General features: G+C 36.9%; 1 protein-coding gene across 1 annotated transcript in view; it reads right to left on the bottom strand.

Moving 5' to 3' along the window:
• LOC139711582 (sphingosine-1-phosphate lyase 1-like) overlaps positions 1 to 15,749 on the bottom strand; it is a 40,636-nt gene extending 24,887 nt beyond the window's left edge. The window contains exons 1-4 of the mRNA XM_071623460.1: positions 15,462 to 15,749; positions 8,174 to 8,321; positions 7,356 to 7,423; positions 5,420 to 5,570 (exon numbers count right to left, since the gene is read on the bottom strand). Of these exons, the coding sequence (XP_071479561.1) occupies positions 5,420 to 5,570; positions 7,356 to 7,423; positions 8,174 to 8,321; positions 15,462 to 15,497 (403 nt within the window). The 5' untranslated portion in view covers positions 15,498 to 15,749. The remainder of the gene's footprint in view (positions 1 to 5,419; positions 5,571 to 7,355; positions 7,424 to 8,173; positions 8,322 to 15,461) is intronic.
• Between the last annotated feature and the right edge of the window lie 655 nt (positions 15,750 to 16,404).

The following is a 16,404-nucleotide window of genomic DNA, read 5'->3' as shown; positions in this document are numbered from 1 at the left end:
ACCATTCCGAAAATTTCCCGTTTCTCACTTTGCGATTTTCCGCTACCATACGAAGACATAAACTCCCCAACGATCCGACTTCGCTGCTCAAATGTTCGTAAGAATTCCGAAATTTACGTTTAGGCCTATTTGAGGGACTATGTCCTTCTAGATTTATGAAAGTTCGTTCTCCGTCATCACAAACTGGCCCGTATTTTGATGATTTTTCAAATTAACATAACACGATATGCGTGCTCAATGTCAATGCGTGTGCAAGGCCGCTGAAAATGCATCGCGCTCTACACTGTTGGTGCAAAATTGCACCGGGGATGTTGCGGCGCTCGTTGGTGGCCGAATACTGGTGCAGTAGACATTTGCATTCAACCCTTGCATTGAATAATTCCCGTAGACACTAATCATAGGGGTAATTGCCTAGGGGGTACGTAAATTTTGTTTTTCTTTTTTGCTTTTGTGGATACCATCAAAGATCGTACACTCATACGACCTTTGATATTTGATGATTTTTCAAATTAACATTGATTGTTTTTTTCGTTGGAGGAGCATTTTGCTCGGTCGCAGTCACACTGCACGATATGCGTGCTCAATGTCAATGCGTGTGCAAGGCCGCTGAAAATGCATCGCGCTCTACACTGTTGGTGCAAAATTGCACCGGGGACGTTGCGGCGCTCGTTGGTGGCCGAATACTGGTGCAGTAGACATTTGCATTCAACCCTTGCATTGAATAATTCCCGTAGACACTAATCATAGGGGTAATTGCCTAGGGGGTACGTAAATTTTGTTTTTCTTTTTTGCTTTTGTGGATACCATCAAAGATCGTACACTCATACGACCTTTGATATCATCACACTCTCGGCTTGCTATAATCAAAATATCCCGCAAGAAAACGGCGTATTTCTCGATTTTTAGCGCTTTTTCCGCGACCCGTCGCGTAGACAATACTCTTAAAACTGGACTTAATTCGCGCGCGCTTGGAAAAGTTCCGATTCTGCACTTTTGACGGTGGAATTTGGGATTTTCGATGGATTTTTGGAGGAGACTTAAGGACTTTCCTGTACGTGAATGAGTGTTAATACCGTATGTGTAATTATGTGATTTGCGTGTGATGTGACTGTAGAACCAAAGATCGTACACTTCAGTGTACGATCTTTGGTAGAACTCACTGGCTGGTGATAAAGCACACTGGCAATTAAGTGGCCGAATTCTGGTAGATGACCGAATGCACATTTTACCCCGACTTTGTACTTAGGCGTGGGTCTGCCGCCTTTGACGGCCCCTCTCTAGTCTTTTTCTTTTTTTTTAATTCTTCAAAGGCTTCTTTTTTTATAGTTATTTTATAAAATTCCAGTTAGTGTGACTCCTGTGACAGCTAGGAGGCCTGTTTTTGAAGGTACGCATTGAGAAATTGCTAACAGAACTTTTACTGTTTCTAAAAATGACAACCTTTTTAGCAAAAAATTAAAAAGCAGCAAATGTGTTTAAAAATATCTAAGTTTTTTAAAAACCCACAAGTTTGTTTTAAATAGTATATAAACCCACAGACTACAGTTTTAACCCTTTGAATTTCAAAATAGTTAGGGGCTTGTAACTTTTTCCAGAAAAGCCAGGACTAAACAGATTATAAAGATTTCAGTCATTTCAATATTGTTCTTCATGAACATAACTTCTCCAGTCACCCACCCATGTAAACTACATGTATCCCATGGCAACAGGCTATTTATAAGTAGAGGTCTATATGTCATTTATAAACAATCCTATCCCAACCATTACTGTCCATTTACTGCACCGAGAACTACATCCGCAAACATGTCATAGAGTCTCACACATGTATGCGAAGAGATGTTTCGTAACACAAGTTACATTTTGTTTAATCAAAAATAGTCAAGTGGTCACTGCCAGCATGATAAAGTATGGAAAATAGAGTATAGTATCAAGATTGTGTTGCACCTTACATGCATCAGATCTGACATACAGATTGATATGAAAACCTGTCTGAATGAAGTAATCAAATGTCAAAATTCCAAAACAGTACCCTGTGATCCAAGTCACACCACAGAAATGATAATCTGCAAGATGTTAGCTATTTTCAAATCCAATCACAAATTTATTGATTAATTATTTTCCTCCAAATAAGTATTGGAAATGAAAGCCAAAGAACTTGTTAAGAAATGGAAAGCTGAAAAAGTCAAGATTTTAGTATGGCAAAAACAAATGCCATATGAGTAACAATGGAATGGATTTGTCAATGGGTTATAAATGGACATGTAAAACATTGTGTTTCGAAACTATTACACTCAGATGATAGTGAGTCGAAAGTGTAAAAATCCAAAAAGTATTTTCCATCATTTGCTCTGGATCATGCATAAAAGATACAACCTTAAATTCAAAAGTAATATATTTCTTAGTTAAGTGTATGCTTCCCTCTTGAATAACCATATAAAATATTAAAGTCCTTGAATCTTCAGGACAGGAATAGTGTTCAGTTCTTTAAAAAAAAGGTGTATTTAACACTAAATAATCAAGTAATTGTTTGGTCTTCATTATCAAAGTCTAACCAGTCAAAAGAGTGATACAAATATGGTCACAACACTTCAACTTCTCTCAAGAGTAAAAATGAGTTATCCAACTTAAGAACATTGATGTATCCACAACTACTTGCTTTGTTGCACTACTGTTGCATGATGTGGGCATGCACGCAAGCTGGAAGTCACTTTCATTACTCACAATATCTAGCCTGTTTCATTGTTTCAAAAGGAACCTACAAAATAAATGCTTTTCATACATTTAAACAACTATCTACACCTTGTTTGAGGAATCATTAAGTCTCATTCAGTCCAAACAGTTATTTGATAGACTTAGAATTACAAAATTGTAATCAAAACATTCCATTTACATGCTGTTAACATAAAATGAAGCCTCCGAAACATCTGGAAAATTAATTTGGTATGCCTTATGTTTTTATGAAAATCATGTATGTTATGTAGAAAGTGATGGGTAAATTGTGTTTTTTTTTTGGTTGATATACACTGTTTAAACATATTTGTGGGGCAACATCCTCATCTGCTAATATTTTATTGCTGAATGAAAAGGTGAGTTATGTGTGACACGTCTGCACTGTTTAAGAAAAATAGGTAAATCGTATAGTAAATCTATATTGGTGAGTAAACAAAGCAGCCAGAAAACTGAATGTGATTAAATATCTTTAGATATGTCATAAGCGATCATTGGGTGGGTGAACAATAAATCTAATTTGATTTTGTCCAGAGAAAATCACAAAAATGCAGTGTTAACATCCTTTTGAAGCCTCCGAAACCACTTTTTCTCTATAAAGTGTATTAGCTCAAAAAATTATTGCAGTATCATAATGTTTTTATTATTTTTGTTGTCTGTCTATGTCTGTTGATGATTTCATGGCATAATTTGGGGCAGACACTCAAAGAATTTATCAGAAATGTCAAATTAGATGTTTTTGCTGTTTCGGAGGCTTCAATGCGTCTCGGAGGCTTCACGTGTTAACGGAAAATTTGTATTGTCTCCTATTTTCAGAGAGTTTGGCGGATCTTAACTATTTTTGGTCTATTAGGTTAGGGCCCCATATCCTACATTTTGACATATAGATTAGGTCGCTTCTCTTATCTATATTCATATTATTTGACTAAACACTTTGTTTCGGAGGCTTCAAAACTGCTAACGGAAATTTCACTTGATGGAATAAAATTATCACAAAATTTCAAATAGCCCTAGAATCAAGTAAACTTTGATGTAAGTCGAAAGTTTAGCTGTACCTTACTATTTTCAGCATAAAAGAAAGTAACCAAAACACATCCACTGATCATTACTGTCCATCAAAGTTTGTAAACAATTGTTAACGGAAAATGAAGCCTCCGAAATCTCAAATTTGAAGTCATAGTATTCTAAAATAAAGGGCCAGATACAAACCAAACTAATTTGGTCATTTCAGTTGACCATACAACTATGCTTTTAACATAAAAAATTAGATCTCTGCAGTTGCTGTAGAAAATTATTAACATTTCAAAAATGTTATATAAATTTCAATGCAACAAAATAGTCATTTTTAGGGTACATATGTGACTGTCAAAACAAAACGCATCAATACCTAGACCCGATTATGCTACCCAAGGTGGCTACTCATAAGGTGACTCACATGGGAAAAAATCTTTGAGATCTGTAAATCTATGTGTTCAGGGTGGGCCAAAAGGCTAAAAATTGAAAGTTACACCCTTTACCGTAAAACTGACCATATATCTCCCTTATCCAGCAATATCATTTTATCCAGATGGCTACCGTTCACGACATGATTAGATATTGAGGTTGGACTGTATTTCCTTAACAGACAAGTCAGACCACAACTGACCATAGTGTAAAAGGCCTTGTCCAGAGATGTTTTTGACTGTTTCTCTTCTTTAACAATGTTTTAACATACATTTTTGCCATCATAGTATAATTACTCAACTTGATATGCTGTTGCTGTAATATAGCTTACATCCTTGTACCCGTATTTCATGGTAGAAATAAGTAGACACAAGAAATAAGATTGTAGAAGAATGCAGAAGATTAGTCAAAACCTTGCTGAAACACTGCACTTGTTGCTGAGTAAAGTCCCAAATCAATTTTCATGCAAGGACTAGGGCATTCATTGTGATAGATATCAATATTGTAGGGTAGAATCCAAACTATTCCTAGCGATCATAATTTTATGTAGCAAATACTTTTGCCACAAATGTGTAATGTCCGTAACGCACTGGCTATGTAATGTCCGTAACGCTTTTTAAAAAGAATTATGCAGGTTCCCGAAAAACTGTGTGGATATATTGCGTGATATCACATTTTAGCTTTGCGTTTGAATTTAGAACAAAATTGGACAAACACACAGTGTGTTACAAGAACTTTTACATCTAAAACGTTACGGACATTACACTTTGTAAGAGGTGGAAATTCAAAAAATTGAAATGCTCATCTTTTAAGAAAGAATTTTTTTTTTTTCGATACCAAGAAGGATGATGTAAAAATGAGTCATCAGCTTTATCATAGCATAAAAATGTTTGCCTGAAAATCATTTTGTAGGGAAAATTTCTACTTCAGAAGAATTACATGCAAATTATACTGAATTTTTCTGCAATGTCTTAGAAAAAACACACAATTTCAATACCTAAAAAATTATATTTTTTCCAAATTGTACCAAATTTTTTCATCATATCAGTTTGATATGACCCTTCCTGAATACTTTCCAGGGTAAAACAAAGTTGTTTCTTGATTTTTATTTTTCCACCCTCGGGTAACATTTTTCACGGAATTGCCCAGTAACTTGTTTCTGTAGAGTAATTCGATGTGCCTCTTTCTTTCTTTGCATTTCTTTGTTTTTTGGTTCAGTATAATATACTCATGATAACCTTTTGCTTACCAACATTCTTGTAGTTTTTCTTAATGCAATCCATGAGCTCATCTTTCCCCATTCCTGTCTGTGGGAGGCAGGTCTGGTAGCTCTGTCCCTTGGGAAGCTTGAAGGATGACTTTGCAATGTTGGCCTTTGTTGTGGTCAGCTCCTCTTGAATCTTGAAAATGATCACAAAAAAAAAAAAGAAGACAAAATACAACAGAGCATATGAAATTTGCAATCAAACAATGAAGTCAAACAACTTTGTTAGCCTACAAGCTGCATAGCAAATTATTGGAAGTAATCCATATCTCTTAGAAATGACTCCTTGAGAGTCTCTAGCCCTATAGTCGTCTTAATGCAAACATTTGTATTATACAAATCTTCTGCACTTATCACTACTCTGCCCATGTAGTCATTACATCGACAAATCCTGCAATATTGCAGATAAATCTTCATTCATAAATAGTACACGCAGTAATTGTATCATTAGGTTAACTGAGGTTGCACTATATATGCCATTATATTCCTTTTGAAGTGTAATATTTTGTGAACTGGGACTTGCATGACACTTTTGCAAGTGGTTTAATTTACAATCAAGACGCATAGTGATAGAATGAGAACAAAGTCTATCCCTTTTCAGGAAAAAAAATTAAGATTTCTAAGATTGGAAAATGTCATACAAAGCATTTGCATTACAGTAGGTACTATCCTCATGAGTTGATTTTCACAAATACATGTATAAGCTGACTTGCAAAATTTGCAAAAATAAAAACAGGAGTCTTGTGGGGAATTAGCTTTCAATCCCAGCAGAATCTTCATCACAGGCAAAATGACAAACATACAGAGGACATGGAACACAGAAAACAAATGGGGAAGGTTAGGTGTCAATTAGGGAGCCAAATGGGTATAAAGGGGGGGGGGGGATTAAAGAAAAGGGTAGAGCAAACAAAAGGGAGGGGTAAGGCCAGTGATGGGATTATAAAGAGGGCAACCTGTGAAGGATAAGGATGAATAGGAAGGCAACATCAAACAAGATCAGGAACAACAAAGAGGTGAAGGATAGGAAAGGGGTGAAATAACAACAACATGAACAAAGGGGGGGGGGGGGGGGACTTCAAGCAGAAAGCTGTACCAATGGCCTGAAAAATAAAAACATTGTGAAATATGCCATGTATACAGTACACTTTTGATGTCAGCGTCCACATCATGTTCAGGACAATATGATTGTTGCTATGTCAGTCCGGGAAACCCGCTCATGAGGACCGCCCCCGCGTACGAGGATGGTCCCTCCTCATGAGGACCTCCCCCCGCCTCATGAGGCCCCCCGGGGAACGCCTCATGAGGCCCCCCATTCACTTCTTATTAAGTGAACTCGTCATACCTACAAAGTGATTATTTTGCTAACAAACTGGAGTATGTCATCTACCCACCTACTCTATCAGTGTGGAATAGTAATTTGGAATATATGGACAAGATCAGGTTAGTACTGATTTAATTTTTCTCGTTACAAATTTGTGTACAAAGATGTCAGACTTCAGCTTCACGAGGTTGATTCGTGCGCGGAGAGGTGAGAGCCGCAGAAAAAAGCATCGAAAATATTTAGTCGGATCAGGCCGCTAGGTGCGGCAGTCTTGCATTGTGCGAACGCGCTGGCGCCCGTGTTTTGATGGGCGCTCTGCATCGGTTGATTAAAACTCGATTTTTGAAAAAAAAAACAGACAGGATTTTTTCTTCTTTTCATCATGGATAGTGGACATGTGTGTGTAACAAAAAATCACCGTGCAAAGTTGCGACAATTTGTACGTCAGATGTGAGATGAATAAGAAGTGAATGGGGGGCCTCATGAGGCGTTCCCCGGGGGGCCTCATGAGGCGGGGGGAGGTTCTCATGAGGGACCATCCTCGTACGCGGGGGCGGTCCTCATGAGCGGGTTTCCCGGACTGATGTCATCTGGTATTACCTTTCTGCCGATGTATGGGGCGCTTCGAAGCATCCTGAAGAATTTCCTCTTTCCTCTTTCAAGCAAGGCTAAAAGAATACCGGTAATAAACATACGTTAAGAGAATGCTTTCAAAAATACTGATATGTAGTCTTTCATCTCTCACGCTAAATTCACACAAAATCTAAGGAAAATTGCTTTTTGAACATTCCAAGAGGTGTATAAGATGTTACACACAATGAATAGATAGACAGCCATAATTTGTACTATGACTTCCCTTGACGTGAGGTTGCATAGAGAGAGAGAGAGAGAGGGAGATCATATCTCCTTGTTGGTCAGCATGATATGTTGTGACAATGACAATGACAATGACAATGAATCTTATTGTTGAACGGCCCCGCCAGGGGGCATGGAAGAATAACAAACAAGTAAATGTTTTATGGCTAAACAAAGCCATAAATAAAGATGTAATACAAAAAGCATTTAATACAATTGTATGTTGTAATGCACTGAGGTCATCGAGTAGATAGACCAAACATTCAGCATCAGTTATGGCTGGTCTATCTATGCAAATTATCATGACCGAGATCATTACTTTTTCACTGAATGCGTATTAACTTGTAGACTAAACACCCTACCCCTAACATTACTATACACTGAGATGCTTGTTGTTGAAGATACACATTGTACAGTGATAATGAACAAATAACACTTACGAGTAAACTTCAGGGGTAGAAAGTTTGGGGTGGGAAGGTTAGAAAAAAAAAAATCTTCAAAATAGATCCTATTATTAATGTTGTGGTAAAATAGGAATATGCTGTGGAAATCAGTCTACTCACTCAAATGTGAGTCCCATACCCATCTGTGAAGAGAGAGAAGGGCAGTGACAGCAATGGCAGTAATCAGAACCAGCTGGACAGGTGGCCATTCCGAAAGGACATCGTCAACATGATCAAGGGTTTCGGCGACTACCAGAGCTGCAGAAAACTACTGGAGAACACACATAACTTGTGAAGCTATTTCATTTATGCCTGATAGTCACAATAAACTATTCTTATTACAATTGGTGAAATATGACTCAATAAGCACCAAAGTAATATTATGGCAGGCAGGACTGGATGTCAAGTACAAACTGCATCTGATTCTAACACCAGCTAGTCTAGACACACAGTCCTTTCTAAACTTGTTGGGTCCACAAGAACTGCCTTAAACAGACTCATGTCCCAAGATCTGCTTGTAAGACAAAGAAGCTTAGCAGTCATTAACACTTGTAGACCTGTAGACCTGGTACTGTATTCACTAGGGACTGCCTCATTAGAGTTTGATAGTTCACCGTTCCCACTGTTCACAAGTCCTCTTGATTTCCATGACATCATCTTTGAACATATGTGCTACCTAGTGCCCTTAGTTTCCAGCGAGAGAGTTACAAACATAACTGGGCAGTGTGGGGTGATTGCTGTCATCCTACACTGGTCATACCAATTTAGATTTTTTTTTTTTTTTCTAACAAGTGTAGGAAATGAGAATATCTTGATGCTAAAAATATCTTTATCTGTACAAAAAGTAGACTCTTTCCCTTTTATTTCTTGTCATAATTCTATCAATTTCCATTTGATCATACTCTACTTGTAATTGACCTTTGTTTCCCTATGTTAAACTATTTTCCAATTCCACCTACAGTGTGTATCATTGGCATATCCTTTGTTTTTCTGACATTATTATTGATACCCTCTTAATTCTTGCTATATAGTGCCATTTGAAATTTCTCTAATCTTTCCTAATGTTGGTCTTTTTTATATGTTTGTATATCATGTCAGTTATTATAAATTTCCTTCCTTTTTTATACTTTTTTCCTTTTACAATAGTCTCTCTTGGTTGGGTTATTTACTTTTCGGGCATGATATGCAGACATGAAGCTTCTGGCCACACTTTTAGCATTATGATTATCGATGATTCAATGTCTGAATTCTCTTTCTTTCCCCTATCTCTTTTCTTTATGATGTGTGTGAGTTTTTTCATACCCTCTTCTAGCTTTGAGTGCTCAGATTGAGCAGTAATGGGCATTATACAATATAAATACCCTTTTAATTATAATAACCCTTGGCCTTGGTACCATTATCATTCTTAAAAATCTTATTCTTATTCTTAGTGATACATGTATTATTGTTGCTGTTATCATTATTATTATTATTATCATTACCATTAATTATCATTATCATCATCATCATCACCATCTGACATCATCATTACTAATGCTTGTGTGTTGGACAGGTTTTAATACAACAACCACCAAATGAACAGCAATGCCATCCATTGCCTGGGCCAATTAAAGACGCAATCTTGAGTAAACTGGGGGGGGGGGGGGGGGGTCAAGTTACAAACAAGCAATACAAATAGATTCCTACTTATTGAAATGAATTGTCATTGCATCAAAAAGAAGGCAATGGACAACATGCATACAACATGCATGCAGCGATGGTGGGGGGGGGGGGGTCTAATTAAGATACTAGAATTCTTCGATTATTCTTCTGTGCTCATCAATCTGTCATGATCTGTGTCATCATGCATGCTTGCGGAATTAGCGCATATCAACATACTAGTAGGCCCATTCTCAGTAAAAGCGTTCAAATACGGAATTTTGGTGTCGCCGACATTCCATGACAGTTTGCGGTTCCCTGAAACCTATTAGATACTATTTAAATGTTTATAATATATCACGAGGACTTTATTTGTTAAAAATAAACACGATCAAATGCGGTTGTCTGCCTTTTTGTATAACATTTTGCTGTTAAACTTCGTTAAGACCCCCAAAACGCAGTGTCGCCGGCTATTTCAGAATTATGTTTTATTGCTCCTCTCCGTCCACAAACACACATTCCAAATATCATTTTCATGGACGATGAGCATATCATATGTGCTAATCACAATACTCAAAAAGTTCCAAAATTTTTATTGACTTCTTTTTTTATAGCCTTTTAAAACCTGTCGCCAAGTTCACCGCCAGATACGTTACCAGTTTCTTTAGTGTTACAGCATTGCGAAAATAACAAGACTATGCAATGACCCTGTGTATATGAAACCCTGAGGATATACTTCATACATTTCAAGTACTTAGATTTTTTTGTGCAACAGCTCTTTATTGAGAATACGGTACAATGTTTGAAATATCGGTTTTCTACACTTTTATTTGGACAGATACGTTACATACTTTTCATGCCACCCACTGCGACAGATATTGCAATGTCAGACAAATTGTATATTATATATTACTCCTCGGAATGACGCATCGATTCAACATTAAAGTTTAGTACCGGTGAGAAATATTTGGTAGATATCGCTCTCATAATAATATGATAGACCATATACGTTACCACAGATACGTTACCCCAGATACGTGACCGAATTTTGCTCATTGGTCTTGTGCTTTCTGGGGATCAAATCTGGTCAAAATTCATCCCTACAAAATCACATGCTTCGTTGAGTTGGACCTCAGGATTATATTCTTACACCAAAAGGACAGAGAGGTGAAAAAGAGCAACACTTCCACATGTTTTTTTCTTTCTGCGTCAGTGTCTCACAACTTAATGCCAAGTTTTCCGACAGATACGTTACCACATAATCAAAATGCTGAAGGGCAATTCCACGGTAACTAGGACACAGGTGCCAAAAATTCAAAATGATATTTGTTTCAAACACCATACATTTTCAGACAGTACTTGAGTTGAAGTTTTAAGAATCATTATGTTTTTCAATAAAAGTGGCCATTTTGATTTTCAAAATGGCTGCCAAAATATGCCTATAACTCACATGGTGAAAAGAGTGGATTGTGGTATAACTTACTCTCTGTATATCCACTTTATTAGTACTCTAAACAACAATCTTTTATATGTATGCAGTTACCAGAGAAGTCTTTTACCACATGATAGAAAAAAAAAGCTGGTTGCTTTAAAGAATTTGATAAAAACTTTTAATTACTTTCACAATGATGGATGTAACGTCAGTTACCAAAAACAAGGAATTTTTAACTTTATTCATCGAAGAAAGTGAGCTTTATGATGTAACTTGGGATTTCTAATGTATGCCCATATGCCTTCATTTCAATACCAGAAAAAAGGATACTTGGCATACTGGAGAGTCAAAATGATCACTACAAAATGTGTAACGTCAGTTACCGAAACTTCATACACAAGTATGTAACGTCAGTTACCATGACAGTAATTATAACTGAGGCAAAATTTTTGACTCTTGGCCATTTCAATACATCTGGGAAGTCAACTTACAACAAAGAGCAGCAATCTCTTTCATAGGGAATGATGTCATTACCATGGTATGTCCATGGATATTTTTTTCATTTTATTTTATTTCTAAATTTATTTATTCATTCATTTACCATGATTATCTTTTTTTTTGGGGGGGGGAGGGGGCTTGAGCTTTCGATTTTTGATTCAGCACAAGTTTAAGGCTAAATCATCTGGAAGTTTAGTTTGCCACATGCAGTATATGCACTCAAATTAGTACATTCCCAGTCCTACGGGATGATAAAGCTGCCAAAGTTTGTAGGCCTAATCAGTGACATGATTGTTTTGTTTTTGTTTAGAAAAGGTGGTTAACATGCAAACTTGTGCACAGCTTTATACCAACAGTTACAATCTTCACCAATGTTTGCTTTTGCCAGCATTTTTCTTTTTTTTTCTCTGGAAACGTTAGTCAAGTTTCTACCTCAAGGCAAATGCACAAACAGATATTTCTTCTCTTGCACTAATAAATGCGTGGTGTAGTTAACATGGCGCATCTTGTATTATGGTACGTATTAAAGGCATGTACTCATTACTGTTTGAAACTTAACACTGATGTTGCTCAAAGTGAGAGGGGATTCTAGGGTTTAAAAAAATGTTCATACAGTGTGTATTTGTTGATTGCTTTATTCTATTCATGCAGGGACATTTTGTTATACAATACATGATAATTATGAACAGGAAGTTTTTTTTTTTATATTGATCTTAGAATTCTTTCGTTGCAAAGTCTGATTTCTTGGTATCTGGAATGTATTTGCAAGCCGTGATATATCAGTGTAAAGGAAAAGAAAAACAGTTAAATTACTTCAAGCAAGGAATAAACCAATAATGCTCTTTTGACCAAAAAAGCATTTACTTTTCTTCTTCACAGAGAAATATTAAAAGTGCTACACTTTTCATTTAAATCGATTGATGATGGAGACATTTTTTTTTATTTATGGCCCTAACAATGCCTTGAAGGAGAAGGAGTAAAATAAAGAAAAGAAGAAGAAATACATCATAATAGATTTCATATATATTTATGCATATTTATGAGTTGATAAGTGTGTTTTCCCCATGACCTAAAATATATTTTGGTATTTTTTTTCAAGCACAAAAATATCCATGTTTTGTGTAGTACTGCAAGGTATTATGGATGGAGCACTCTAGATATAGAAACTTTCCTGTTCATTAAATAAAACAAACAAACAAACAAACAAAAACCCTTAGTCATGTCAATATACATGTATTTATACTTGGAATTGCTTAATCTATTAATGGCTCTGTGTAATCATAAATGTTGAATTAGAATTCAATCTTAAGACAAATGTAAAGAAATATCCTCTATTTCTTGTGCATTTACTTTATTTTTGCCCAACTGTGCTATGGCATGGGGGGGGGGGGGGGGGGGGGTTGCCCCCTAAGGGCCCAACCCATTTGTGTCTTTAGATTTTGTTTTAATTTGTTGCTAAGTAGTTGCCAGGGATTGTTACTGGTATATTGCAGCAGTATGATAACCTGTTAAATAAATTAGTTCTCTGTAAACCCCATGGTAAAGTATGTGTAACGTCAGTTACGTAACGTCAGTTACTGACATGTTTACCTTTAAGTTTTCATAGAACACAAAGAAAATGGACTAATGTTTCATTTCATTTGTGTATTTATGACTGATGAACCAAGGTATGACTCCATATCAAACAAATCATTCTGAATGGTCAGAATTATGAAAAATCACAAAGCTATTCCCAATCATGATTTTGCATGTGTAAACCCTATGGCAAATGTAAGCGTAACGTCAGTTACGTAACGTCAGTTACCGTCATGCCTTCACTGAAACTGGCATGGTGCTAAAAGGAGACAACTAAAGTGCACATTATTTTGCACACCTGTTCCTAAGAACCTAAGTGTATTGCCATACTAAACACATAAAGGTTAAAAGTCAGGGACATGAGATATTTCCATTTAAATCCACACCATAATTTCCCATGTCCTTTTTCCGTAACGTCAGTTACCGACACATTTTCACTTGCTATGTGATAAGAAATGCAGTTTGAGAGAAAAACTTTCCCCCTATTTCTTCATTCTCATGAACTTATTCATCAATGCTAATTGCAAGCCCCTGGTGCTTTCATTCACAAAACTACAAGGTAAACGATTTCATGAAAATCCTTACGCGTAACGTCAGTTACCGTGGAATTGCCCTGAAAAGAAATTGTAAATGTTTTTACAAACAAATCGTTGTGTGCTCATAAACTCCAAAGTTCTATTCTATAAAACCCAGCCACTTTCATATTCTATGCAACAACTTTGAACGTTTATTTTACAAGACGAAGCTAAGATTCAGCATATCAGTTTTTTGCTTTTCAGATTTAGCAGATACGTTATGTATAATTCAGGGCACCCACGGTGACAAATAATGTTATGTAAAACAAAGTGTTCATAAAACAATTCTGCATAGAATGACGCTTCCATAAAAAATTAAAGTTATGTTCAAATGAAGAATATTCAGGAGAAATTGCTCTGTAACTTCACCGACAGATTCATTTACGGTACGCCAGATACGTTACCAAACTTTGAAAGAGTAAAAAGTAGTTTATGAAACGCTTCCGAGAAAAGTTTCAGTGTTCTGTTGCATATTTATTCTAGCGTTTTTCAACATATGAAGAACTACTCAAGATTCATCGATAAGTTGAACAATTATTTATTCATTTTCATTAAAGGGATGAGCCAAATACGTTACCATAGGTCAAACAACTGTTTAGCATATCGAGCTCATAGAAACTGTACCTACTTCCTTCTAAGTGCCTGCAAAAATATATTTTTCAAACCTTGTTTGCATTATCCATCAAAACTTAATGAATATTTATAGTCAGATGGATAAATACATTCAGACGTAAGATGAGAATATTCTGTGAATGAAGAAATCAGCTTTCACATTTAGGGCTCTTTTCCACTACATTTCATAGTTTAGATATTACGTACAATGTTTAAAATGGTTAATTTGGGCTTACATCGTTCATTTTTACATCAATTCATGAGGTAAATAATTAAACAGGTGATATTTACTAATTCATACACAACTAAAATTATTACTTATATTTTACCAGATACGTTACCAAAGTCGATTCGATGTTTTTCAATAGTTATTTCCCCAGGAAAGCAATTCATATTTGTTTCCTGTGGAAATTCCAGATCGGATCGTTCCCTTTGCATGATTTGTGGGATTCGAAACTTTATTTGTAAGCGAAATTTGCTAAAAATACAAAGTGAATCTTTAGGTTATATTTCATTTCAGCAAAAAGCATATTTCAGCCTACCACACAGAAATTATTTCTACCAATTAGCAAAGGATGACAACATCTTTACCTCTTGAAAAACCCCAATATCTTTAGGGGGGACAGATGTCTTTTCCTGAACAGAAATTGGATCAAAACAATAAATTTAATTCAGAGTTAGGAGTCCATTACAACATGTAAATTTGCGGTAACGTATCTGATTGGTGATCAAAAATCATATATGATGCTCTATTTCAATTCATTTTTACTCAATGAATGGCCATCATTTAGAATGTTCCACTTTTTGTTTCGTATTTGTCCGGTTTTGAAGTTTCCGAAAACACATCTTTGAATGTATTACTTTGTGGTTGATTTTTCGGTTTTACTCACATGTAATTGAACACTTAATCTGAGAATGGCCCAGTAATCAACGCGATCTAGACAGCAGTAGCATGGCACAACAAACAATCTGCACTTTAGCATAGGGCCTACCGGTAAAACTTATGGAGAAAAGTCAAATATTCATCTGTATCATATGCCAAATTTTGGCCATTTGATAAGTAGGCAATCATACTTACTCCACTGTCCACAAGTGTGTGAAGAAAGTCTTCCATTTCGCCTCTACGGAAACTTTACAACATGTATGTAGGCGTAGGGGCTGGACAGCGGCCGTGGCTGGTGATCGCCGGTCGGGGAGAGCGATCGGGAAAGATCGGGCGACTATTGTGCTTGTGGTCTCGAACTATAAACGAATGGCGATTGCCTTCTCTGACGGAAAGGCAAATCATCTGTTCAATAGGGGGCGATTATACGTACAGCATCCGAGGGTGTTTCTGCAGCATGCAGTGCTCCCATTTTATCTAAATATTGGACTCTGACACCTCACGAACGTCAATCCAATGCCTCCTTGGTAGACAGAAGAGGATGAACTTCAACTCTGTAAACTACTCAACTTACGTAATATTCACTGGAACTGCGTACGTTGCACATTGAGTGTTAAGATCTGTGTGATAATGCAGTATAGTAGCCTGCGAGCTGGTGCGAGCTGTCCATGGCCATGGGGCGCCGACCCACAGAAAGAGTTCTGTTAGTCTGAGAGCTGGCTGCTGGTCAATTTACCCCATCAAGCCCAAAAGGTTTGACCCCTGAGAGTTGCTGGGGCCACCCTCCTCATTAAAAAAATGCCCGTCAGCCTGGTCCCTGAGGGCGGGTTCGGCCCCCAGGCACTGCCAGGGACCCCCCGAAAAGGCCCTCCGGCGGGTGTAATTTACCCCATGGAGCCCATGGACCAAACTTGGCCTATATGAATGTCCTATGGGTGTACATAATCAAAATATAAAAACTGACAAAATATCTGGTCGGGAAAGGGGTTGCCAGACCGCTTGTTTGCAGGCATAAAACCTTGTTTTTGGTCAAGGAGTCTGCGCCAAGACTACACTGTCCCATAGGCCCTGTACTGTAGCGTCTCCCAACAGGCTGACAGACAGTGCCAGTTAGTGCATGTAGTAGTCTTGGCGCAGA

Source organism: Diadema antillarum, unplaced genomic scaffold (assembly GCF_040938485.1).
Source record: "Diadema antillarum isolate AM-2024a unplaced genomic scaffold, OU_Dant_1.0 seq00001671_RagTag, whole genome shotgun sequence".
Classification (NCBI taxonomy): Eukaryota; Metazoa; Echinodermata; class Echinoidea; order Diadematoida; family Diadematidae; genus Diadema; species Diadema antillarum.
This window is presented reverse-complemented; position numbering and strand designations above follow the sequence as displayed.